The sequence below is a fragment of the Chiloscyllium plagiosum genome, chromosome 17 (assembly GCF_004010195.1).
Source record: "Chiloscyllium plagiosum isolate BGI_BamShark_2017 chromosome 17, ASM401019v2, whole genome shotgun sequence".
Taxonomy (NCBI): domain Eukaryota; kingdom Metazoa; phylum Chordata; class Chondrichthyes; order Orectolobiformes; family Hemiscylliidae; genus Chiloscyllium; species Chiloscyllium plagiosum.
In genome coordinates, this window is record NC_057726.1 from 22923680 (window position 1) to 22949829 (window position 26150).

The 26150-nt window shown below is 39.1% G+C and overlaps 1 protein-coding gene across 2 annotated transcripts in view; it reads right to left on the reverse strand.

Moving 5' to 3' along the window:
• The window catches only part of LOC122558273 (c-Maf inducing protein), a 213518-nt gene extending 189830 nt beyond the window's left edge, over positions 1-23688 (reverse strand). For both annotated transcript variants that reach the window (XM_043706667.1, XM_043706666.1), the window contains exon 1: positions 22797-23688. In XM_043706667.1, coding sequence (XP_043562602.1) covers positions 22797-23099 — 303 coding nt within the window. In that variant the 5' untranslated portion in view covers positions 23100-23688. The remainder of the gene's footprint in view (positions 1-22796) is intronic.
• Between the last annotated feature and the right edge of the window lie 2462 nt (positions 23689-26150).

A 26150-nucleotide genomic window follows, 5' to 3' on the forward strand; every position in this document is an offset into this window, starting at 1 on the left:
ATTTTTGTTGCAAGGGTCAGATTCAATGTTCCAATTATTAAGGCCCAAATGATCAATTTGGACAATTGCTTGCTGTTTGATTCTATGACTATTTTTATTGGACAAAATAAAACCTGCAGCCATCAACAACAGGAGACCAGGTGTTCTAAAAACTTCATCTGAAAATTCACATTCCTACACTATCAGTAAGACAAATCTTTTTGGGAAGGGGCTTCGCATAAGGACAGTTATCAGAAACCGATTCTTTGGCGACAAGAGCAATTTGTTTTCGGCAGGTCAGCTGGCCAATGTTCAATACAGAAAATTCTGGGCTCAGGTGGGTCAGGGCTTAAACCTTTATTTCTTCATTTCTAACAAAGGAAAGCACCATCTCCAGATGGTTAGGCTAGCATTTATTGTCCATCCTCAATCAGATGATTGAGTCCATGAAGTGAGAGAAAAAAAAACATTGCAAAGGTAAATGAGTGAAGGGACAAACTGGGAAAATATGACAGGAAGTCAAAAAGAATCATGAACATTGTGGGCATATTGTCTTTTTCTAGTTTTGAGAGATCCAACGGGTATCTCATGAGAAAATCAAGAACTGATACTGTTGTGGGCAAAATTCTAACTCTCAAAACCCATCGATTTACACACAACTACAATTAGGCCCTGTAATTGGCAGGTTTAACAAAAGTGGTGTTCTGCAATTCGATTGTATTTTCACTCCTGATTAAGTTATTTTACAGTTAAATAAACTATTAACCAAAGGCAGTTGTATCATCCTACTGTCAAAGATAACTTCAGACTGTGTACAGAACATCAGGCGGAATCGTTTTATTATAAATTGCACCGAATTCAGTTGTCAACAGTGATGAGCTACTCTCTTACTGATAAAGTAGCCGTTGCCATCTATGTACCTCATAGAGTCATAGAGATGTACAGCATGGAAACAGACCCTTCAGTCCAACCTGTCCATGCTGACCAGATATCCCAACCCAATCTAGTCCCACCTGCCAGCACCTGGCCCATATCCCTCCAAACCCTTCCTATTCATATACCCATCCAAATGCCTCTTAAGCGTTGCAATTTAAGCCTCCACAACCTCTTCTGGCAGCTCATTCCACATCCGTACTACCCTCTGTGTGACCCCAGCAAAAGACTTTGCCTATTTACCCTATTCATGCCCCTCATAATATTGTATGAAAATTGCCTATACCTTCAACACAAATGGCTTAAAGAATCAACATACTTCAATGAATTCACTATAACTATCCCACATCATTTTCCAGAAATGGCTTCACATTTATATATATAGTTAGAAAAATCAGAAGTCATTCCCTCACTCGTCAACAGAGCAGAAGTTTTTATTTTGTTTTAAAACATCAGAAACATAAGAATCTTAAGAAAACACTATTTGCTTTCATTTGGTGGGTTCTACGGTTTCAAGTCCATTCAAGGAACCACCAGAATCTTCCTTCAATAGCAACTTAGCACGATACACGAACATCAGGGTCGGCATTACTTTAGAAATTTGATTTCTGATAGGAGCAGTCAAGAGCAGCTACTGTATAATTGAAAGATCTTGCTTTGTTTTTAAGGTAGTTTTCAGTTTGCATAGATTGTTGGGTTTTCTTTCTGCAAAAAAAAACTTGAAGTACCAGTGTGGGAGCTACCTAAGTGAACATTGGCATTACTTGGTCAAATGCCAGTCTAATTACCATTCTGTTGTCATTTCATGCATTAACTTTCATTTAAAAGTATTTCCATAATTTATTTAGCATTTTATCGTAACAATTCTACTAAAATTTAGTAAGTGCCTTTATAATCTTGTTATTATTTTCTCATTTAGATTCCTTCTCAAAAGGGTTAAAGCTAACCAACGCAAAGCTGTCCAGTGAGACATAAAAGGGAAGTATTGTGATGGAAAGATCCGGACATGGTGAAATGAAGATATGATGCACTTAAGTTTCAGGGTTGGGCAATTCAATGTTGTTTATACCAAACCAGAGACCAAATCCCTCTGCTCTCGTTTCGAGTTGACAAAAAATATTCCTGTAACAGTAAAAAGTTCTGCAGCGGTAAGCCATCTTTGGTTGTCTTCTTAGTTCACCAAGAAAATATTTTGACTTTTTGTAACCTTTAAGTTTTAACATGTGCCATTTCTAGGCGGAAAACCACCCCTAACTGCAGTGAGCGAGAGAAAGAAAACAGTTTAAAGTTATCAGCCATTTTAGTACATTTGAGCTCCATGTCAAATCTGCAGGATGCAAGACTTCAGTTTTTATCAAGTGGTAGAACAGCATGACCTTGTGCTGCTCATCGTCTGCACATCATTGCAAAAAATGTTTTGAATCTTCCCACTTGAGTTAAAAAAAAATTCAAAGTCAAGTGATAATGGGCTGCTTCCAATATGTCGGCGGTGCCATTTTTGTTGAGTTTCATGATTGGCCCAGTGAGTTTTCTGACACTATCATCCATAACCTGCCTCATTAACTACCAACCAGGCCCCTGTGGACCCCTCCTGTCTGGTGCTAGTCTCACTCACGCTCACCACAGCTGGAAGTACACAGCACTGGCAGGGGGATGTTGGAATCCATGGCATCAGTGTCATCTTTAACAGGCCGTTGTGTATAGACATTTGCCCTGATGTGACAAAGAAGGGGAAATTCATGCTTCACTTTATGGACAGGGCCCTGGAAGTTCTGTTGAATGGGCAATACAGATGATGGATGTCCTCTTCCCTGAGGATCACCAGAAGGGACTACGATATGTAGTTAGCCTGGTATGATCCAACACACACCAAAACACAAATTCCTGCCTGATAACCAGTTTATTTCCAAACAAGCACGGAGCAATTCTGTCAGAATTTTGGATCGTCAACAAGCATTAAGAAAGTGACATCACCGAAAATCATGATATGCTGAACAGGTAACTGCAGACAGAATCCTCTAGCACCCCCACTCCCCTATCCACCACAATGATATAATTTAATCAATTAAAACAAATAACAGCAACAAAGCAAAAAACAAAATTCATTTCACACCAACAACTCGATAAATTATGATGGTTTACATTTTTATGTAATTTTGCAAATATCCATGGCCACCCTTATTCAGTACAGGACATTTATGATGTTTCTATTGGTGAGATGATTAGTGAAGCTTAAAGTGGAATGCATTGTGGAGCCTGTCGAAAGGTCTGCCAAAATATATAACCCACAGCAGCTGTGCTTTCAACAAGTAAAAACAGGTCATTACCATTATTAAAGTACTGCCCATCAACCTCAATCACATACAAAATACAGCAACACTCTTCGACAAACCTATGTGCCAGGTCACCATGGTCTGAATTTAAGAATTGTTGCCATAGGTAACCACTCTGCAAAGCTGCTTAGAAAACAAAATTAAAAACAGATTTGTGATAAAAAGATTTTACAGCAGTGTTTTCTGAAAGTCCCTTGTCAATGCAGTTAGAGAAAAGTTACAACCTACTGCACTTGTCCTTCAGTATCTACAATTGAAGATGGATTTGGAATGATGAATAGGTATATCTTCTACACTAGAATCGCCCAATGATCTAGAATCAATGCAGTATTATTGTGAAGTACACCTTTGGTCTCCCATTATCTGTTGATATTTTGAAGAGCAAAACAAGTATTCCCATTTCTTCATAAAAAGAATCAAGCAGTTAAACTTGTACTTAATCAATGATCCAAACAGCACAAATGGAATATCATTCTCAATCATCTTCATCACAGAAGATTGCACAGCTGACTATAAGCAAATATAATAGTAAAAAATTAAGCACATTTAAATGCCCGCATTGTTTTTGGTGAAATGTTATTGATTCAGCTTGGCTTAAGCAATTCCAGCGATTTCTGCTTTTATTTTGCAGTTTCAAACATCCACAATAGTTGGTTTGTGTGTCAGTATAGGTCACTTGAGTGACAATATTCTGATGTTAAAGAAAAATGGGAACAAAGTCAAAAATGCTTTTCAAAATACCAAGAAAACATTACCGAACAGAGGGATATTGAGCTGAATTTTCTGAGATTTGGCCACAGTTTTCCATGTAGAAAAATTAACAGCCTCTGAAAATTAGACCCAAATGTCCTTAATTGCCAGTTTGGTTTTGTTAGCTGTGCATTTTTGACACATTTGGGACATTTCTACAAAAAGCTCAGTATATTTTCACATTTTTTGGGTGACCCAAGTTCTTGCTGAATGATTACACAGATAGGTCAAATGACCTCCTTCTGTGCTGTAACCATTTCAGTATTATATAATTATTTTTTAAGCACAACCATAAGCATTTCAGCAAAATTCAAGCTCTGCACTTCTTTTTATCCTTACATGGAAAATGAGCATTTCTGGCACTTACTACCTATCTATAACTGCTGCTGTTGAACTGATTGCTTGGATGGCATTTCAGAGACTGTCACAATACTGTGGGTCAAGTTAAGTTTCACCAACAGGCATGGGAAGATTCCAACACTTGCTCCCAGAACATTAGTCTGTGTCTTTGTATTACTTGGAGAAAGTGAGGACTGCAGATGCTGGTGATCTGAGTCGAAAAGTGTGCCGCTGGAAAAGCACAGAAGGTCAGGCAGCATCCGAAGAGCAGGAGAGTCAATGTTTCAGGCATAAGGCCTTCATCAGGAATTCCTGTGTCATACATTTCGACTCTGTGTTATAATCTGGTGATAATACCACAAAGTTGCTGCCTTCCCAAATGACTCATTTGAGCATTACATTAAACCATAAATGTTAGCCTGTTCCACAGTAGTTTGGTACCAACAAAACGCTAGTAGTACTAGATAGATTGTGTTATAGAGGCTGATGACATCAGGATCATTTGTGCCAGTATCAACCAAATTTCCTGGTAGCAAACTTTTTGACTGCTTAGGTTCAGGTACAGCCAAGGAGCAGTGTTTTCAACAGTTTGCCTGCAACCTTGAGAGTCCAGGATCTTCATGAATAAATTGATAAAAGTATAGGTCTGAAGCTGTCTAGCCCCATGAATGAATCTACTGCCAGCTCCTATCTCACTATCAATATTTACTACGCTGTCCACATCACTCTAAATGCATCATATTTTCTAGTCACCAGATAAACAATAAACATGCTTTTCTCTTTTCCTAAAAAACAAAAGGTATTTGTTAAATCTTTTTAATTTCAATGTTACAAATGCTTGGCAGTGGTTTTACGGCTGTAATCCAAATTGAGTGGAAACACTGATGCCCATAAACTGCTCGAGCTGCATTCTCGAGGCTTATCAAAAGACAAATTTAATTGAATTACTACCTTGTAATACCACTGCCAACCATTTACTTTCCAAAACACATTGCCTGTTCAAACTGAAAACCACACAGAATGAGTCAATATACATATGCAACAATAAATAGTAAGGAAGAACATTTCCTTTTTGGACTACAAAACACCTGATTTTAGACAGACAAATAGATCCAAATGAGCCTCTTATGAATTTTTCAGCCTGATGTTTAAATAAGGTTGGAGTTTGGACTGAAACATACTGAATAATAATTGGACCAGATGCAACAATTCTGCTCCTTAAACAAAAGGTGCAGTCTCTTTCCTGGTTTACTATCAGATTAAACAGGGTCACCTGAGAAACAGGTGCCATTTTATGTAAGTGTTTAAAATGCACCAACGCTGGCCATATGGCATTTCATCATTCAAAAGAAACAAAAGATTAAATATTACTACATCCACTGCATCTTATTATCTGCTCTATACCAACAATAAACGCTAGGAATAAAAGCTTAAATTGAGCCATTTTGAATGGCAAAAATTATGGTCTGAATCTTAGTCTTTATGGCGAAGTATAAATTGAGTCAAGATTTTTGAAGAGGTTTTCACTGAGTTTTCTCATGATATCAAACTCACGTCACTATCTGCCTACCCAAACTCTTGGCATCCTTTTTTGAATGATTCAATCCCCATTTGATCACATGCCGTTCCCAGAAATGACTCTCCACTCTTGGGATAACCATGGGAATTGACCTGCATCCCTGGCACCAGCACCACCTTTACAAGCCTGATGTGCGCCCAGACAAGCCCAATTCATCCACATGGTTCCTGATATGTGCTCCCAAACATGGCAGACAAGAAAAATCTTGCACTCTGCTTTGCCGGCAGAGACCTGTAGGTTCTGTAAGTCAGGATCATGTAGAGACAGGACCTCCTCTTACTCCAAGACCAACAGAGGAAGCAACAAGATTAGACCATGCCAGTCTTTTCTATGGTTGCCACCTAAGTCAGTGCCATCGTAATCCTCTGGAGGAATACCCAATAGTGTCAGGAGAGGACCTCCATTCTGGCAGAGTAAAAGCCATCATCTTCTCTTCGATACCTCCCACCAGGGTTCATTCTGTACCAATGTTTAGTACTACTTGCAAACATTTTTATCACTTGTTCTCACTTACCCTAACTTCTTACACCACTACTGTCCTCTGTGCTGCCTCCTGTCTTGCTCAGGATACCCCGCTTCATGCACTGACAGTAACAGCTCTGCCACTTATTTTCACCTCCTTTATACCTGCCTGTCTCTCTCATTCCATGAGGACAGCAACCCATAATAGGCCAGTAGAGTCGACACAGTTGGTAGGCTGCCCAACATTCAGCTCCTCACCTCCCTTTTGTGGTGGGCATTCCGAGGTGCAGCACTGTAGAGCAAATCAGTGGATTGGAGATGTGCCATGAAGGTTCTTAGAGGCTGGCATGTGTTGGATATCAATATCCATGGGCTTAGGATGGGTCCAACAGGGAGATCCTCTGGAGCAAACAGTGAACCAAAATCAACAGGTACAGGGTCTGACGTCCACCTCGTGATTTCTCAATATCTAGCTTGTTAAGATTGGAAGCTGAATATTAGTGAGCCGAGCAATTTAATCTTCACGATATTTAACAGGCTATAAAGCACCCTTAATTGATAACTTGCTGCTGCTTAGTGAAAAACTCCCTTTGATACCTGGCAGCAAGTTTCTCCCAAAGTTGAGTTTGGCCTTCGATGATTCTGCCAGAAATCTTGCCATAGCCCAAATCATTCAGGACTCTATAGAATCCAATGGATGTATCTTTAAGATCAGTGACACAGAGAAGATTGATTAGAACATAATCCATTTCTATTTTTCCCTGTTGCGCATGAGTGATTAAGTAGGAACATGATAAAATGAATGTTGTTTAAAATTGGGAATAATTAACACTCCCGATCTAATTTCTGGGTAGTCAGGCGGCTTCTGAAGAGGCAGTGTCATTCATTCCCCTCTAGGTGACTGGTTGCCTGATGTAATAAATGAGTCAACTCTTAATGTGTTTAGCACCATCCCCCTACTAAAGGAGTGGTTGATGTGAGAAAGATGACCTATTTTTGAAATCCTGATCTGTACTCATGACTTGAGAGCTTTTTATTCAATGTCTTCCATTGGTCATTTTTTAATATCTCTACAAATACTTTAAAAACACACGACACCCCACCCATTGCCACTTGCTTATCACACCTATAGATTCAAAAGCGGCAATAACTTATCACCACAGCAACTAAAAATGCTTTGAAGACAAAGTTTCTTTTTGAAGGAATTGTGCATTGCTACTATGTCACCGGTTTCTTGGGCCAACAAATCAAAACAAAAAAAATAGTACCAGGAATCCCTGACTATACAAGCTGCCATATTTTGAGCCATACAGAAGGCAGCTGTGTTTGTGCAATGCAGAAAAACAATTAAAGTTGGGGCAATTTGTTTAATAAATTCAGCATTTGAAAGGAGAAGCAGCTAAACTGTGAGCTTTAAAAATATGTCAGAGATGTTTCTCCTCCACATAAGATGTGAGTAAAAATGGGGGAAAGAAACAATACAAATGTGTACATTAAGGAAATTGAAAACTTGCAGCATGTTTTCTGCAGTAGATTACTAATTTATGAAAGCATGCCTCTTTGATCCTGCTCCATTGAAGATATATATGCCATTTCTATAGTGTCAGATGGCAAGTACATAAAAAATCATTGGATGGCTTAACAGTCTACCAGTCGGGAAGAAGCCAAATACAGAGTACAGATCTCTGTCCTTTCGGAATAATGGAATTTAGTGAGGTCAGAGAGTGTCAACAGCTGTCTTTCAGATTGGTGACATTTTTTTGTCTTTTTCCATATTGTTTCAACATACTTTCTGCATAATATATGTTGTATGATATTGAAAATAAAAGCTGAGATCATTACCCCTGCTCCTATTTCTTATTGTCTTATATAAACCATTTGGGATGCTTTTGTTATATTGTTCCAAAGCAGTTGTGTTTTCCAGGGACCATAAAATACACAATATTCCATACATGCTGCAGCTCATCATCAACTTCTCCAAAACAGTTAGGGTTGTCAATAAATGCAATGACACCCTCATCTCATGAGCAAACAAAAAAAAAAGACTTTACATTAAAAAGGAAGAGCCAAACCACTTACAATAGCAGTAGGAAAATCACCAGAGTAAGATAGGAATGTGTAATCTGAATAGGGAGAATCAGGATGGTTTTGCAAATTATAAGACAAAAAAAAAGACCTTACATTAAAAAGGAAGAGCCAAACCAATTTACAATAGCAGTAGGAAAATCACTGGAATAAGATAGGAATGTGTAATCTGAATAGGGAGAATCAGGATGGTTTTGCAAATTATAAGTTATGTGCAACAAATGAAATAGAATAATTTGAGTCACTAAGATGAACAGAGGGGGTTCAATGGATGTTCTACGCACACATTTTCGAAATTGTTGGAGAAAGGTTCCACATGTTGGCAACTGGAGGCTAGTGGTAGCGTCTATAAAAATGCTATCTCGGAACATATTAGATTTACAAATAACGAAAGGTTAGAGGTAAATTGAGAGGGAGCACAAATTTGCAAATTAATATTAATAGATTAAGTGACTAGGCAAAATTGTAAAGTACAGGGAAAGAAAGAATAGGAAATGCAAGTATAATCAAAACTGGGAAGCACAACACAACATATAAACGAAATTCTTCATGGATTCAGGTATATTCCTTTTAAAGAATAGCTCACAGGCCTGAAAAATAAGCAAAAGTCGAATAAATTCTCAGCTCCTTCAAGGGGTTTGAGAGAAATAAAACAAGGCTGTGATAGCAGTGTTATAATCAGACCTTGTTTAATAGATTGAGTTTAGCCTCCTGTGCCCCATCTTAGGAGTGATACACTGTTGTTGGACAAAGTCCAGCGACAATTCATCAGGATGATATCTGAGATGAAGGGATTAAGTTATGACACAAGACAAAGTAAAACTGGGCTGTGTTCCTGGAGGGGAGGTGAACAATCTTCTGATTCAGCACTGACAGGCCAGTAAGGATTTTCACATTCATCAGAAAATCCAGAGCTAAATGGACACAATTTCAGAATTTCAGCAAATGGCTAACAACCTATCCAGAGAAAACATTTTAAACAAAATGCTGTCAGTATATGACTATCACAACGACAATTTGATATTCATTAAGGTGATTAAAAGGATGATGTATACTTTGTTAGTTGTCATTCTGTTGACAGTAAATTAGACCTTCTCCAATTACGTTAATGGCTATGAAATGCAGGGAATTGAGTTTAAAATGATAGAATTGCTGTGGTTAACAACATACAAAGCAGACTCAATAGTTCAAGTGGACCACTTATGATCTTAAAGCAGATGCTGTATGGACATTCAATAAATAAATCTTAGTGGGGTGGAAATACACACACACACACATTCAGGTTGTGATTAATGCTAACAAAGAATTGAAACTGGACAGATCGCCTGGCATTAACCTTGGCCTTGGTAAAATCAACAGCAGAAACAGCCCTATTGATCCTGCCAAGTCTTCCTCATTAACCTCTGGGGAATAGTGCCAAAATTGAGAGAGCTGGCTCACAGACTAGTCAAGCAACAGCCTGACATTGTCTATAAGCTATGATTCTGAGTATGATGATGTCCTAGACACCACCATAACCACCCTGGGCATGCTCCTCAGAGTAATGTCCTAGGCCCAATCATCTTTTGCTGCTTCATCAATTACCTTTCCTCCACCATGAGGATGAAGTGGGTATGTTCATCGATGATTGCACAATGTTCAGCACCATTCATGACTCTTCAGATAGTTAAGCAGTCCATGTTCAAATGCAAATCTGGACAATATCTAGGTTTGGGCTACAATGGCAAGTAACACTCTTGCCACATAAATGACAGGCAATGACTATCTCTTAAAAATAGACAACGTAACCTCTAGCCTTTGACATTCAGTGGTGCCACCATCTCAGAATCTGCTACTACCAACCTGTTTGGGGTTACCATTAACCAGGAACTTATCTGGACTTGCTATATAAACACAGTGGCTACAACAGGAGAGGGGCTAGAAATACTGTGTTGAGTAACTCACCTCCTGACTCCCCAAAAGCATGTCCATCATTTACAAAGCACAAGTCAGGAGTGTGATGGAATACTCCCCACTTTCCTGGATGAGTGTAGCTCCAACAACATTCAAGAAGCCTGGCACTAGCCTGGGCAAAGGTGCCCACTTGATTGGCATTACATCCACACCCTCCAACACCGACATTCAGTAGCTGCAGTGTGTACTATCTACAAGATGCACTGTAGAAATTCACTGAAGATCCTTAAGCCAGCACCTTTCAAGAACAGCAGCTACACCTGCAAGTTCCTCTCCTAACCATCCCAACTTGGAAATATATTGCCATTCCTTCACTGTAACTAGGTCAAAATCCTGGAATTCTCTCTCTAAGGGCACATTGGGTCTACCTACAGTATGTGGACAGCAGTGATTCAAGAAGGCAGCTCACCACCACCTTCTGAAAGACAAATAGAGGTAGACAATAAATTCTGGCCAACCAGCAATGCCACATGCACGCAAATTTAAAACAAAAGCTCCGATCAAGCTATAATCGATTGTAGTTTCTTGCAAACCATGCACATGACAACACTCTTGTGATAATACAAAAATATTTTTCAAACATATCAGTCATGTTACAACTTATTTTCAACAGCTTTCCAAGAAATTTCTGTTTAAACCTTGTTCCTGTTCAAAGTATGCCAACAGGACTTAGCAGGGCAAGTCATGTCATGTTTGATTATGCTTTGATGCTAAAACAATGACTTTCTAAGTGCTACTTGATCTCATTTGCTTGTATACCTTGGCTAAAAATCTTGCGTTTAGTTATGCATTTTGCAACAATTGTTCTTGTGAAAGAAGTGATAGATAATCACTTGGTTGGTTACTTTGAACAAGACAGATTAATAGTGGACTACAGATGGCATGAAAGGTTGCAGATCTGCCAAATTCATTGATCAAAACTATTAAGGTTATGTGAACCCTGTCTCAAGCATTCCCAATTAACTAGGTCAGTTAATGGTCATTCCTGTATAGCTTCCAATTCTTATAACAGCTTTATCGGTTCCAACAGTTATTCAGAAGAACTGGAAGGATTCCCCGTAGATGACAGCTATTAAAAAAAACGCATTGCTTTGATGAAAATAAACATTTGGCGACCTCTCTGTTCTTAGGTAGACAGGAGCTCCTTCTAGCAGTGTTGGTACAATGGCTAAACAGATAGAACATAGAACAATACAGCATAGAACAGACCCTTCGGCCCTCAATGTTGCGCCGACCTGTGAACTATTCTCAGCTCGTCCCCCTACACTTTCCCAAAATCATCCATGTGTTTATCTAAAGATTATTTAAATCTCGCTAATGTGGCTGAGTTGACTACATTAGCAGGTAGGGCGTTCCACGCCCTTACCACTCTCTGCGTAAAGAACCTGCCTCTGACATCTGCCTTAAACCTATCATACCTCAATTTGTAGTTATGCGCCTTTGTACACGCTGACATCACCATCCTAGGAAAAAGACTTTCACGGTCTACCTGATCTAATCCTCTGATCATCTTGTATGTCTCTATCAAATCCCCTCTTAGCCTTCTTCTTGCCAATGAGAACAGGTTCAAGTCTCTCAGCCTTTCCTCGATCTTCCCTCCAGGCCAGGCAACATCCTGGTAAATCTCATAAATCACATAAATGTGACCATCGTTGCTGCTAATTCATGTGGTAGGGAATTCGTTCATGAAAGGAGACCTTTTTTATAAAAAAGGAAACATCCAATTAATGTTGAAAGTCAAATACAACTTACAGCAAATACGAGCTGTCCACTCAAAACACTGCCAAGTGTTTGATTATTTCTGTTCCAAATGCCAGCTGGGCATTGCTCAGAAAGCTAAATGTGTGTGCCCAGGATGGTAGGGGAAATCATGGGCCTGGTGCTTTTTCTGTTTCTGGTCCTCTTTATTTCTGCCCACACCCCATTCACTTCTAACCCTCCAGAGCTTATGTTAAGCAAATTTGTAATGTGTTTTGGATCCAACAATAAAACAGTGCGAGGCAGATGGAGGCCATTCAGTCCAGTACTTTCAAAGAGAAATCCAGTCAGTGTGATCAAACAAAGTGCCCCCTTTTGTTTCATTTCCTTTTGGTTCCTCCAAGCATTTTGAATAGTGTTATATTTCCAGGTCAGGAGGGTGGGTGGCTTGGAGGAGAACATGGTGTTCCTGTGTATCTGCAGCCCTTGTCCTTCTAGATGGAAGTGGTTGTTGGTTTGGAAGTGATCTTGGATGAATTCCTACAGTGCACCTTGCAGAGCGTACACACTGCTGCTGTTGAGCATCAGTGGTGGAGGGAGTGGAAGTTAACAACAAAAGGTTTTTTTGCAGTGCAACTGAGGAACACTCGTAAACAAAAATAAAACAGCTATTACCTTCCACAGGCCACTGAGGTCACAGCTAGCATGTTTCCATTGATTTCCAGTGATTTCAAGATTTCCCAGTTATCAAGTACTGCTTTGTCAACTATTTTAAAATTGTCCTCTCTCCCTTGCAGTCTCTTCCTCCACCTAACTCTTTCTAGCCTCCACCTTGCAGCCTCACTCCCCTCCCTCAGTAAGTTCCTCCTTTTCTCTGTCCCTTCCCTGCAGCAGGTCACACGCAGTACTGTAGATTTGGCGAACAGCAAGCCCCATAAAGCCCAGACCCAGGGTCAGCAATCCCAGAAGCCTAGGCCTAGGCTGATAGCAATTCCAGTGCGTCATTCACCACAACTACTTGCCTCACCGCTGCTCTTCCAATCAGAGGCTGGTTCTCTCCCCCATTCGTGGGAGACATGGGTGAGAACGAGCCGGTGATTGGAGGAATGGGAAGTCAAATAGAATTTTGGATTGGTCCTCACCTCTTACATTCAAGGACAACGTTGCTCTGATTGGTCACAGATAGGGCAATATTGCCCAAATCCGAGCAAGAGCCCTGCAAACATCTTCCCTCCCCGAGACAGGGGTCATGGCAAATAGCACCATCTGCACCCTCTGTCCCAGGCTGTGTGTATGCCTGCAAATTTCTTGTATCAAAACAGGGAAGTCTGATACTCACTGACATTGGCAAAAAAGATGGTTGTCAGGTAAATGCTGAAAGAAGAGGCATGTTCAAAAGCAAAATGACTGGGAGACAGGATGGAAAACTGTGAGACAAACTGATCAGTCAACTGGAAACCTAATTTTGCACTAGTGGCCCAGAAAGATCTTAATCCAGTTAAATGCGGATGCAAAGGAAGTAGAATGGATGATTCAGACACGAGCTCAGATAAATATGTTGCTGTATCACATGGTGAATTCCGTACCAAAACAAGAATCTGATTGCTGCCTTCCATACTAGAAGTTTACTGACGACAAAACAGCAAAACTGCAAGCCACACTTTCAGAATATAAGCAGGTTCGATCTTCAATTAGAAAACTGAAATCTATTTTGCATGATGAAAACAAAATTTCTGAAATAGAAATGTCAAAGTTGAAAGAAGATTTAAAACAAAAAGGTAAAATGGCATTGAAGATATCAAATTACTTCAGAAATAAATTGCAAAACATGCCAAAAGTCTCCCTGTTGATGTCCCTTGATACAAAAAATCTTGCGTCGAGAATTTCCTGGAGACCTGAGAGTCTGAATTTCCACCCAAAATTATCGCTGGTGTACCACCCATTAAGCCAATGTAATACCAAAGTTTCCAGTCAGTCTCATTGGCATACGCTCAAACATAAATAAAACATGAGTGAACATAAACAATTGGGACCCAAGGAAAAACTGAAAGAACTGCAGATGCTGAAAATCAGAAACAAAAATAGAAGTTGCGGGAAAAGCTCAGGAGGTCTGGTAACTTTGATTTTTCTTCACAGAGGCTAAGTTCTGAGGAAGGGCTACCAGACCCAAAATGTTAGCTTCGATTTCTCTTCACAGATGCTGCCAGGCCTGCTGAGCTTTTCCAGCAATTTCTGTTTTAGTTTGGGTCCCAATGAAAGCTTGGAACTAACATTCATATTTTGCTGGTTTAAGTCTCAATATTGAAGTTTCAACTTCCTTCGCCATGATTCCTGCACAACAGGCATTGAAATGCTTTTATGTTTTCTGCTACAAACTTACAGATATCAATGTGACTTATACTGGTGTTATAAAATTGCAAAGAAAGATCAAGTATTATGCATGTCTCAGCTAGGATAATTCTTTTCAATTATAATGTTTTAAGTGTTTTTAAAAGATGGAAAAGTGAATTTGTTTTTTACTGCACATCAAAATCTGATTACAATCCTAAATGACTCTCTGAGCAAGACCAATTGCAAGAAAGGTCTTTACAAAGCTTGGGACTATAGCCAAAGTCTCAGATAAAATTTTGGTCTTTGTTTGGAAGGGATTATCAAGTCATTCTCAGAGGTTGAGGAGATTAGAGCATATTCAAAGTATCTGAATATTTCAAGGCACGTCATTCCTCTGAGACCAAAATTACATATATAGGTACAAATACTCAGTAAAATTATGAAAAATCTGTGTACCTACTCTGTGCAAAGCAATCTAAATTGAATCCTGTCTCCAACATAGTCCAGTTTTCTGACATACTTGGACGCAATCCAAATCAATATATTAGCTCAAAAAAAGTTATGCATACGTGATACTGAGCTAATAACCAAGAAGTTGTGAACTCAAATTCTACTTTGAGAAATTGTGAAAATCTATTTAATAAATCTATTTACAAACAAAAAAGAAATTGCTGCTAAAACTGAGTTTGGAACGAGGGTCACTGAATCCACACGTTAATTCTGATTTTCTCTGCAGATCCTGCCAGAACTGCTGAGTTTTTCCAGCAATTTCTGTTTTTGTTTCTGATTTCCAGCATCCATGGTTATTTCATTTTTAAATAAATCCGCTACATGAGCACTGGCACCAAAGACAACCACAAAAACTGCTTGATCCTTGAAAAGTGTAACCGATCATTCACATCCTCCAAGGTAAGGAAGCTACCCATCTATATTCAAATTAACCTACATCTAACTCCCGTCACCGATTACAGGTATTTGCTGAATTCTTAATACTCACTGGCATCACTGAGAAAACCCCTCAGTTGGAAAAACAGTTACTACCCAAGTTAAAGTCCACCAGCACCTGAATATTTTATTAGAGATCGGTGATCACTGCTGCTAATGTGACCCACACCACAAAATCAAGAATTTCCACTATATTGCATCTTTAACATAGCAAACACTAAAAAGAAATAAATTTTAAAAGTCCTTGTTAATAGTTGATATACTACACTTTTCTACACACTCACATCAACACTGGCTCAAATATGATGAAAGAATTAAAATTGAAAAGACCAACCCATAACAGAAATGGAATTCACAACGATGGGTAGTAATTATTTTAAAGGGACCAATTCTAGGTTTTACATTGATTTTTGACAGTTTAAATTTAGCACACTTGATTTTTTTTTGTTTGTTATCAGGCTAGTTTTATTTTTAACTGTAATCACAGTATGTATTCCTTCAGGAATACAAATAGTGCAGACAGTTTAACTAATTATCAAAACAACCAGACCAGAATAAAATACAATGGATGGAATTCCACAACAAAACATTTTTGAAAAAAAATCGTGAGATTATGCACATAGTCATAATTGAATAAACTAAGATCACAGCTTTCCACAGTAGGCCAATGTTAAGTACAATGCGGTTATTTCTCAGGAAGAGAAAAGGAAAGTGTTGAACTAATATAAAGTTTGACTGTGGCTGCTGGAATTCTGGTGTGGTTAATAATACTAGTAAAAGGTACAAAAGGTAGCCAACAAAAATGTCAACTCATTGATTCACTTTAAATGATCCAAATATTAGATCGGAGGAGTTGTGTTTAAAAAGGATTCAGCGTTTTGGGATTTCTAACGTGTTTATATAAACACATCTGAATGCCTGACTTGAGATTGCTGATGACAAGCTGTAAACTAATAAAAGCCAAGACAATATTTAGTAAAACTGTTCCATTTAATTAAAGGGGATTTCAATATCATTGTTACTAGCTCTGGTGTGTAATAACCTGTCTAAACAAAAGCCCAGACACTGTTTATTAAAACCTGTCCACTCTAAACTCTATAGTAGTAACATTAGCATGCTAACATGCATGGATTCTCTGCAACTCCAGCTTTTTTGTCATATTTTTTTCATTAGTTTTCAAAACAGTACATTTTATTAATTAAAGGTCATAAGTAATTTGTATATTATATATTAATTGCTATATATTTGGTCACAACATGAAATTACACAGAAGCTCATCACTTCTAACAGTTATCTTTTAATTATAATTTGGCCTTTAGTTTACAATTTCAGATAGTGACTATTACATGTTTATTTCTCCCCTGCTGAAGATGCTCACATACTATTATCGAGCATTCTGCACATCAACAAAATGTCAGTTCTTCATGCTTGGAACTGAACAATAAACATCAATGGACTATTTCACCATGAACAGAATACAGCATCAAAATGTAATCTTGTCTTCAACAGGCATACACACACATGCACAAAGTTCAGCAAGTGTCAGGAATGCTCGGCGGGTGTTCTGGCTTGTGTTTGCTCCTTTCCAACAGCAACCTGCCATTTCAATTAAAATTGAGAGAATGCTCAGAGTAGAAACTGTACTCAAGACCTTCCTAGTCTGCACAATTCAGTCTCCACTGGGGAAAAAAAATGTGATTGATGTTGTTGCAACGATCTTTCAAAGATCTAACAAAGCCAGGATATTAAACAATATCCTTGAGTAATACATTTCAGACAATTTTATTCAGTAAATGTACATAAATCACAAGTTCTTTCCACAAGCTCTTTTTACAACAATGCGGGGTGTGTGATGCAGCTTGCAAACAGATTGTCGGACACTCACATGGGATCACAAGGAATTGGAAAACAGCTCCGATCTACAGATTTTTCTTTCCTTGGAATCATTTTTTCCAATTCTACAAATGAGCTAAATTTCAAGTAATGGTACTACAGGATACAGTAACTTAGCGTTTTGTGCTTTCGCCTCTAGGGAGTTGCGTGTAATCCAGCTCAGGATTATGATTTGAATGTCTTGACTGTAATATGTAAAATTGGCTTTGTTAATTGTAAATCCATTTCTAGTGGCTGTGAAGCTGTAGCTACAAAATAGACTTACCCTTAATTTCATGGAAATAAACAAACAAACTCCCTTGGCGGAAGGGGCCAAGGTACAATGTTGCTACAATCAGAAAGTTTTATCTATCTGGTCAATATTGGCACTAGATTTCTGAAATGACAAAGCATTCCTCCGCTAATGCTACCTTTTTTGCTTCTATTGTGGAAAAAGGCAAATTTCAAATGAGCAATTCTGCAATTGTTATAGCTTCAAAATCTTAATCACGATTTATTTTGAAGAGAGTATCCTCTTCCACCAGAAACCGGTATGGTTGGCACTAACAAATTAGCACTGATATTTCTCATACACCTATACAAGCTTGCTACACAATTACCACAAAAACATGCATGTTTTGTTTTAAATGACATTCTAAATTTAGATGTTGGTTGTTAAAAAAGGCAGCTAGGAAAAATAAAAATCACAGGTATCTCATACGCTTCAGTGACATTTTTCTATTATCACCCACCCTAGTATGTTCCATGTATACAAAGTACAAATGGAATGAAACATTTATTTCTGATTTTAAATTATTTTTGCCACATTGTAACTTCTGTTTAAAATTAGTGCATAAGGTGTCACATATTGCAAATAAAGCCTAAAACGAAGCTTACTTATAGCATGAATTGTAATTATAAATCACTTCTGGGATATGTATAATTTTCCAATTTACAATGCATTAAGAAAAGGATGCTGGCCAGCAGTTGGTTTATTTAATAACAACATGACATCTAACATACAGCACAGAAACAGGGTATTTCATCCAACAAGTTCTTGCTTGTATTTCTGCTCCCCCTGAACCTTCTCTTATTCGTATCAGCATTTCCTTATATCTCTTTCATGCTCAAGTTTTAGCTAGTGTCTCTTTACACATTCAGTTCACTTCAGCTACTCCCTGCATTGTGTGTTCTACATTCTAACCATTCTCTGGGTCAAGAAATTTCTTCTGAATTCCTATTGGATCCGAGTGATTATCTTTAATGAATGGGACTCTGTCTTTTCCAAATGTAGAAACATCTTTTCCAAATCTCCCTTATCAACATGTGCCTTAACTTAAATACCTCAAACATGTTACCCATTAGCCTTCACATTTCCAAAGAATCCCAGCCTCTTCAATCTTGCCTGATAACTGTAACCTTGCAGTTTTGCTATCATCCTTGTGATTTTTTTGGCACCTTCACAAGTAACTCTACATCTTTTTGATAAGATTGAAACCTGACCTGTGCACAATACTCCAAGTGTGGTCTAATAAAGGTTCTATGCACATTAACATTACTTCGGTTCCTGAATTACAGATCTCTGGAAAAGAACCTGAATACTTGGTCCCCTATTTTCTTATTAACTAATTCTAGTGATTTGGAAGCTCTGGGTTTCTTTGCTGCTTTAACCCATTTAAACACATTTTCTAAGCAGCATCTGTTCTTGTTATTCTTCCTATCAAAAAAGGGAAATGAAAGGTTGCACATTCTGAAAATTTGGAACTATTTGACAAATTATGTCTTAGACTCATGGAGTCTTAAGTTAATAATAGAAGCCTCCACCAGAATAAGCCAAAGAATGTTTGGTGTGTGAATTACAATGTGGTAAATCATGTTTACTGCAACGACTGGGACAAATTAAGAACTTACAATTATGCACTTTCCATTCGCCAATTACTATTAACTAGTAGTTAGTAAATAGGTTTGCGATATTTTGTGATATTTTGTTTGGTAGACTTTATTAAAAAGTTAAATCAAGATAAAAATTGACATCACAATAAGTCAGATTGCTTTGTCAAGATTTGTACAGCAACCAGAAACTAACAAAAGTGTATTTATGGGCCATAGCTTAATTTCACTTCACTTTTTCAAAAAATGTTTTTATTCAAGCCACTTAATTTTTTTCACAACTGCTAATGATTTTAATCTCTATTTAATTCAACTTTCCGCAAGAATGAAAACAACTCCAGACACATATGGTAAAGGGATTTGAGGTTAAGGTAACCCAAGAGACAGAAGATAGGTTAGAGCATTGTTACAAGCAATGTATATCCCATCTTAGCGCTAACTGATTTCAGAAATATTGAGAGTAAATTACAGAAAAGTGAAACAATACGTTCTAGTGTTTCATACAAGAACTTTTATTTTGTACTATAAATTCAATGTGTTTTGTCACTCAGAATAAGGTCAGACACTAAGATAGGGCCCTATCCTGACAGCCAAATTCTAAATTGTTGATGAGATTTTTCCAGTCCCTGGGTATATTTCAATGACAACCTATATACACTAACATGATGAACCAATGGTTATGATGGAAATAGGATGAGTAGCTGTTACTTTGTGAGAGAACAGCAATGCCTGCAGAATTCCCTTATTGCCACATAGATTTGAAGCTGTTTGAATACAATGATCACTCCTGTATAGATACGTTTCATTGTCTGGTTAATGAGAATTATTTTCTGCTATTGTTCATCAAATCAAACTGGGGCTAGTTAGAAACTGTTTAAACCTACATCTAAAAATTGTTTATATATGCTTTTAGTTCAGGCACTGTTTGGTCAACTCTTTTGCATTAGATAAAAACAAAATAATGCTGGAAATATGAAATAAATACAAAGTGCTGGGAAAACTCAGCAGGTTTGGCATCATCTATGGAGAGATAAACAATTAATTTTTCACTGGGATAAGAGTCTTCTAGGAACTGTGTCAAATGTGCAACGTCCATTACCACTCGTTTGATAAAAAAGACCTCGACAACAATTCCATGAGACCACCAATAAAAATGAACCCGTGTCATAGTACAGAGTGTATAAAGCATCAATTGAAGCACCATTATGTCGAGATCTCCGGAAGCAACCCAATTGCTTATTTTATTCTTATTTAAATTCTAACTACTTATAATTGCTAATGGGCTCAGTATAAAGATCATACGGTGAGCTAGGAATCAGGGATGAGATGTTAAAATGGCTTGAAGTCCAGTAGAGTTCAGCAAGTACCGAGACAGGGTTTTATTTCTGTCCCAGTATTAATCATTCGTTAAAATATCAATTTGACAGTAAATAAAAGTACGCACATGCCAATACAAATTTGAAACTGGGTAGTCAGTTTAGAAAAAGATTTCAATTTATAACAAGTGGTATTTGATTTGTCAAATTTGGTCTTTTAAAAATATATGTATGGGAGCAGATAGCGCTCTCGCTGGAGCGATACAATTCCTAATCGCAACCTTTATCTGATCCGAGTGAAGCATGTTGTTAACACGGCAAGCTGGGTGAAATCCCTTGACTGGTATATGGAGCTTCAACAGTGTCATTCTCGTTTTTATTTAATTAGCGGATTTGATCTGAGCGTTGGTATTTGACCATCTTCGAGATTGTACTTCGAAGAAAACTGAGTGGGTTTGCAACAATAAATGTTTGGCTGTCATCTTGAAACCGGTGTAGATGATGTCCCGGTATTAAGTAACTCGTTTCACCTGGTACGGAACGTTTAATATTAAAAAGAAATACGCCAAACTGAAACGTTTCATGACCATGGAGTTATTTATCTTTATATTCCAAATCAAAAAGGAGTTGAAGGAAACGTGACTGAACGGAATAAACTGGACGTTTTGTGGAATTACTTTACTTCCTCTTCCCTTTGCCCCGTTCAATAGCTCTGTGTGTGTGTCTGTGTGTTAATTGTGGTGTATAAGTATCGGGCTCTTGGCAAGACTGGGAAAGCTACAGCAATGCGGCTGGAACATGATCGATCCGAAAAGGCAGCTGCAGGAACTGAATGTGTAATATTAACCACTGGGATTTACTTCAGGGTATGAACTGCACACTAATCTGCGTGCGCTTCCGAAAGCTCGAGAATCCACCCCCCCCCCCCCCCCAACCGTCACTAAAGCAGAAAGACCTGCTCCATCGGAAACAAACGCGTCAAAGAAAAACCCTTCATTTTGCCCAATAATTGCCACTGGCCGCTGTGCTGTCATGTCTATGCATGAAAGAACTGAAGCGAGGAATGACGGTAACAGCTTGAAATTACAAATTGTATCCTCTCTAGGTTTCTTGAGGCTTATTTTGGTTACAATGTGACCTGTTGGTATCAAGAATTCCATCGTTTTGCTTCCCAACACTAATCAGTTGGAGAAGGTAACGAAAGATGCTGGAAATGAGCCCCCTCATCTCTTCACAGGCTTGCCCGCTCACCCATCTGCTGAAATACAGCATGTTCACTTCCAAACGGTCCTAAACAACACTGGGAGATACATCCCCGAAATGTTTCCGAGCTGAAGGAGACTTGCTCAGAAAATGAGTTGGCCATCAATTACTCTCACAGCCCCTTAATAAAAACAAAACGCTAAATTTACAAATGTATCGTTCCAAACTAAAAATGAAACACAAAGACGCTCAGCCGAACGAGAGCGAGCAAGCGAGCGCGCTCCCGGATGTATCTATTGGAAATAACACCCACACTCCTTTCCCTTGCTCCCTCAAACCTGGATCCAATAAATACACAGCAAACAGCACTGCCCTCCACGCCAATTTCCCAGCTCATTGTCCATCAGTAACAACAGGAATCGCCTCCCTCTCCTGTGGTGGGCAAACTATTTTGGAGTGAGCTCACACGTTGCCATCAAATCACAACTTGGGTGTCAATGGGGGAAACAGCAACATTGAATTCGATACAGTAACACATTGGATTGCGTTAGACCATCTTCACGTTCAGATCGAAATACCCAGCTCAACATATTTACTTTCTCTTTTCATTTGTGAAGGATGGGGTGGGGAAACAGATTTAAATTGCATGCAATCTGTAACATTTTCGACACACGACACTGGACCCGTCTTTTACCGCCACGGGTAGCGATCTGGAATCCCAGGTGTTTGATCCCAATATCAGAGGACAGCCATTTAACGTTTGGAAACTCGTGCTCGGATTTGAAATAGCTCAAATATTCGTTTTTAACAAAAAAAAAGTGAATGAAAGGAAAACCTGGACACAATCATCAAGGTTAAAACATATGAATGAAGCAAGGTCACGGACACCCAATGAAAATTGGTTTGGTTTTGCATTTTGTCATCACGAATGTCCTTGTGTTTCCTGCGCATTAATTGTACAACGTTGATTTTAATCAAATAACAATCATGGCTAATCTTCTTAACTAAGAATGTCACTGACAAGACAGAGTCCCCTTTGATTCTGCAGTTGGACACTTTCAATGTATTTGTCTTGTCAGCTGCCATCATCATAGGGAACAGTATACAGTATATGCTATCGACACTTACCGTGGCGGAAGCCAGGCTATTATCAGCCAGGGTCAGATGGTGGGGCTCCCATCTCCGCAAGAATTTGGATGTGAGGATTTTGCTGAGAAATGTCCTGGGATGCCTGATCACACACACCTGTATATCCCCTTCCTGCAGCAGTTTGTACCTCATGCCATTAGTACAGTAAGTAGCCCGCCTGCAGGGCGCTGCTCCCAGTCTGTTCAGATCCGAAGCGGAGGTCTCGGCTAGCAGGCAGGACCTCTCCTCGGAGCCCTGCGTGTGATCGCCTCCTCCTCCTCCGCCACTGCTGTTCAAATCCATAGCAGTCACCCCGAGCACTCCCAGTCGACCACCCCAACCACCGGGAGACCAAGCGAGAGGCGCCGTCCTCCACAGCCAACAACACGATCCCCCTCTTTTCAGTAGCTCCTTCCTCCTCTGGTCCTAGGTCTGGGTTCTGGGAAAGAAAGCCATGGTGTAACCTCCCCCCCCACCCCCAAACAAATGGTCAAGCAAAACCTCTCTGAACCGAAGCGGAGCAGATATTCCCAAAACAGAAAGAGAGACAAAGGCTGAAACGTCACGATTCTGGTGGTTAATTGAGTGGGGATAATGTAACTCCAAGAAGCAGAGCAATGAACATCGCAGAAACTCTTCCCCGTCTGGTTGGTTTCTGCCTGATCATGTGGCTCTTCACTGACGTCAATAGACTTGGTGAAACTGACCAGAGCGGATGCATTGCGTGGTTTTAAAGGGATAGATTCAGAGGCGACAAATACCACCATTTTAAGAAGCGCATTTCTTTCTCCTCCCCATCCCTTGTATTTTTTAAAAAATCTGTCGTTTTTGTTTTTTTTACACAGCAACTTAATCAATATAAACAGCTCCGTTCATATTGTCAGCGCCAGAGGGGGAAGAGAACAAAGCAAGTCGAGCTCCACCCTTGATATTAATGGGCAGTGATCCTTTTGTGAAGACTTCTTCTGATCGAAGCAGAATCGATATTTAACCTTCCTCCCAACGCACACATTTTAACGCCCTTTTCATCTGGCGTGACAATGACCCCTAGCACTAATGACTGGGACTGGTTGTTATCACACCCACACCTTCAGTGCACATGGTTATGAACAGTTGTCTCTTTTAAAGGCATTGAGTCCCACCATTTTTCCCCCCTCTGTTCATTTTTTTTAAAATGCAGTGACATCTGCTTTGGCTCTTTGATTCAGCAGTGAAGTTTCAATAGCAGCCAACAGACGCTGTTTGCATTGTTACCGGATACTGTAGGCGTGCAAGTCCAATTGTTGCGAAAAATGAGCTTGCAACACAAAGCAGAGAAAATCCACCATTTTAAGGTGTTTCACCGTGGAAATCAAAAATGAATTTCTGCATCTTTTGAAATCACACTAGAGAGTGACTAACTGGAATGCCAACAACTCAGTGCCCCGAGAAAGGAGTAATGACATTTAAAACGACCGATGTCGCCATGACAATCAATTGTTAACGAGAAAAGCGTGCAACACGACTATCTACATATTGTATCCGAATAGATACAGGAAGCCTGAATGTCCCACTAGAGGGAGCTGTGCCGTCTTTGGATTCATATTAGTCTACCATTTGAAAATTTCTGCTTTATCAAAATGGGACTTTTGGAACCTTGTTATAAATAATTGGCAAATGATCAACATTAGATTTTTACACACAACTATCTGTTTGTTCTAATATAAAAATATACATAGCGCTGCTGCTGCACTTCAGCAGGTTTGGTAGCATCTGTGGAGAGAGCAACAGAATTAATGTTTCCAGGATTAATGTTTCCAATCCAGTACGAATTCTTCCGAGTCATTTTGGACTGAAAACGTTAACTCTGTTCCTCTCTCCACCGATGAGTTTAGCCAACATTTCCTTTTTTTTCAGATTTCAAAAATGTTTTGTAAGTATTTTGCCACTGCTCTTCCTCCTCTTCACAATAAGAGGAGCCGTCAAATCAATCCATATTTGTTAAAAACGTCAAACTTCACTTCTAACCATGAAGACAATGATGCTGTAAAATAAATAAATCAGTTGTCACATCTTGATTTTAATTTGATATGATTTATTGTTGTCACAAACTGAGACACAGTGAAAAGTATTATATTGCCTACTAACCAGACAATCATAGCTTACATAAGTACATCGGGGAATAGAACATCATTAAATCTTTCCAAGTGGTTGATCTTAAATTTAGTTATAGTTTTCCATTATTTCCACTTCTAGATTATAACTACTGATAGATTACAATTCGGTTTCTTTCCCTTTCTCGGAGGAATGAAAAGATGCTATCACTAATTCTCTTTCCTTTCAACAGGGTATTAACAAGACAGACTCATGTCTTAACAATTGGATTATAGTGATTAGAAACAAGTTTGTGCTGAGGTTCTCTGTGTCCCAGTTGCAAATGATGGGTTTAGCCATGGTACAGGTCATTTTGCGAGAATGCAACAGTTGTGTTCCTCTGCAACCTTTCGGTATAGAAAATCCTGCCATGGAAAACTGCTACAGAAAATGCTTTGTAGAAGATCACTAATACAAAATCACTATACCCTTTCACAAGAAAGTTTGCATTATCCGAACAATGACCACAAATTGTCAATCACATTATAACCAATTCGAGCTGACGAAACGCACGTTATAGCAGACGATATGTATTGTAGAACACTCCAAGAAGAAGTATGCTTGCCTTTACTGGTCAGAGTATTGAGTAAAGGAGTTGGGATGTCATGTTGCGGCTGTACAGGACATTGATTAGGCCACTGTTGGAAAACTGTGTGCAATTTTGGTTTCACTCCTATAGGAAAGATTTTGAAACTTGAAAGGGTTCAGAAAAGATTTACAAGGATGACAATAGACAATAGGTGCAGGAGTAGGCCATTCTGCCCTTTGAGCCAGCATCACCATTCATTACGATCATGGCTGATCATCCTCAGTCAGTATCCTGTTCCTGCCTTATCCCCATAACCCTTGATTCCACTATCCTAAAGAGCTCTATCCAACTCTTTCTTGAAAGTATCCAGAGACTTGGCCTCACAGCCTTCTGGGGCAGAGCATTCCATACACCCACCACTCTCTGGGTGAAGACGTTTCTCCTCAACTCTGTTCTACATGGCCTACCCCTTATTTTTAAACTGTGTCCTCTGGTTCGGGACTCACCCATCAGCGGAAACATGCTTCCTGCCTCCAGAGTGTCCAATCCTTTAATAATCTTATACGTCTCAATCAGATCCCCTCTCAGCCTTCTAAACTCAAGGGTATACAAGCCCAGTCGCTCCAACCTTTCAAGTAAGATAGTCCCACCATTCCGGGAATTGACCTCGTGAATCCAAGCTGCACTCCCTC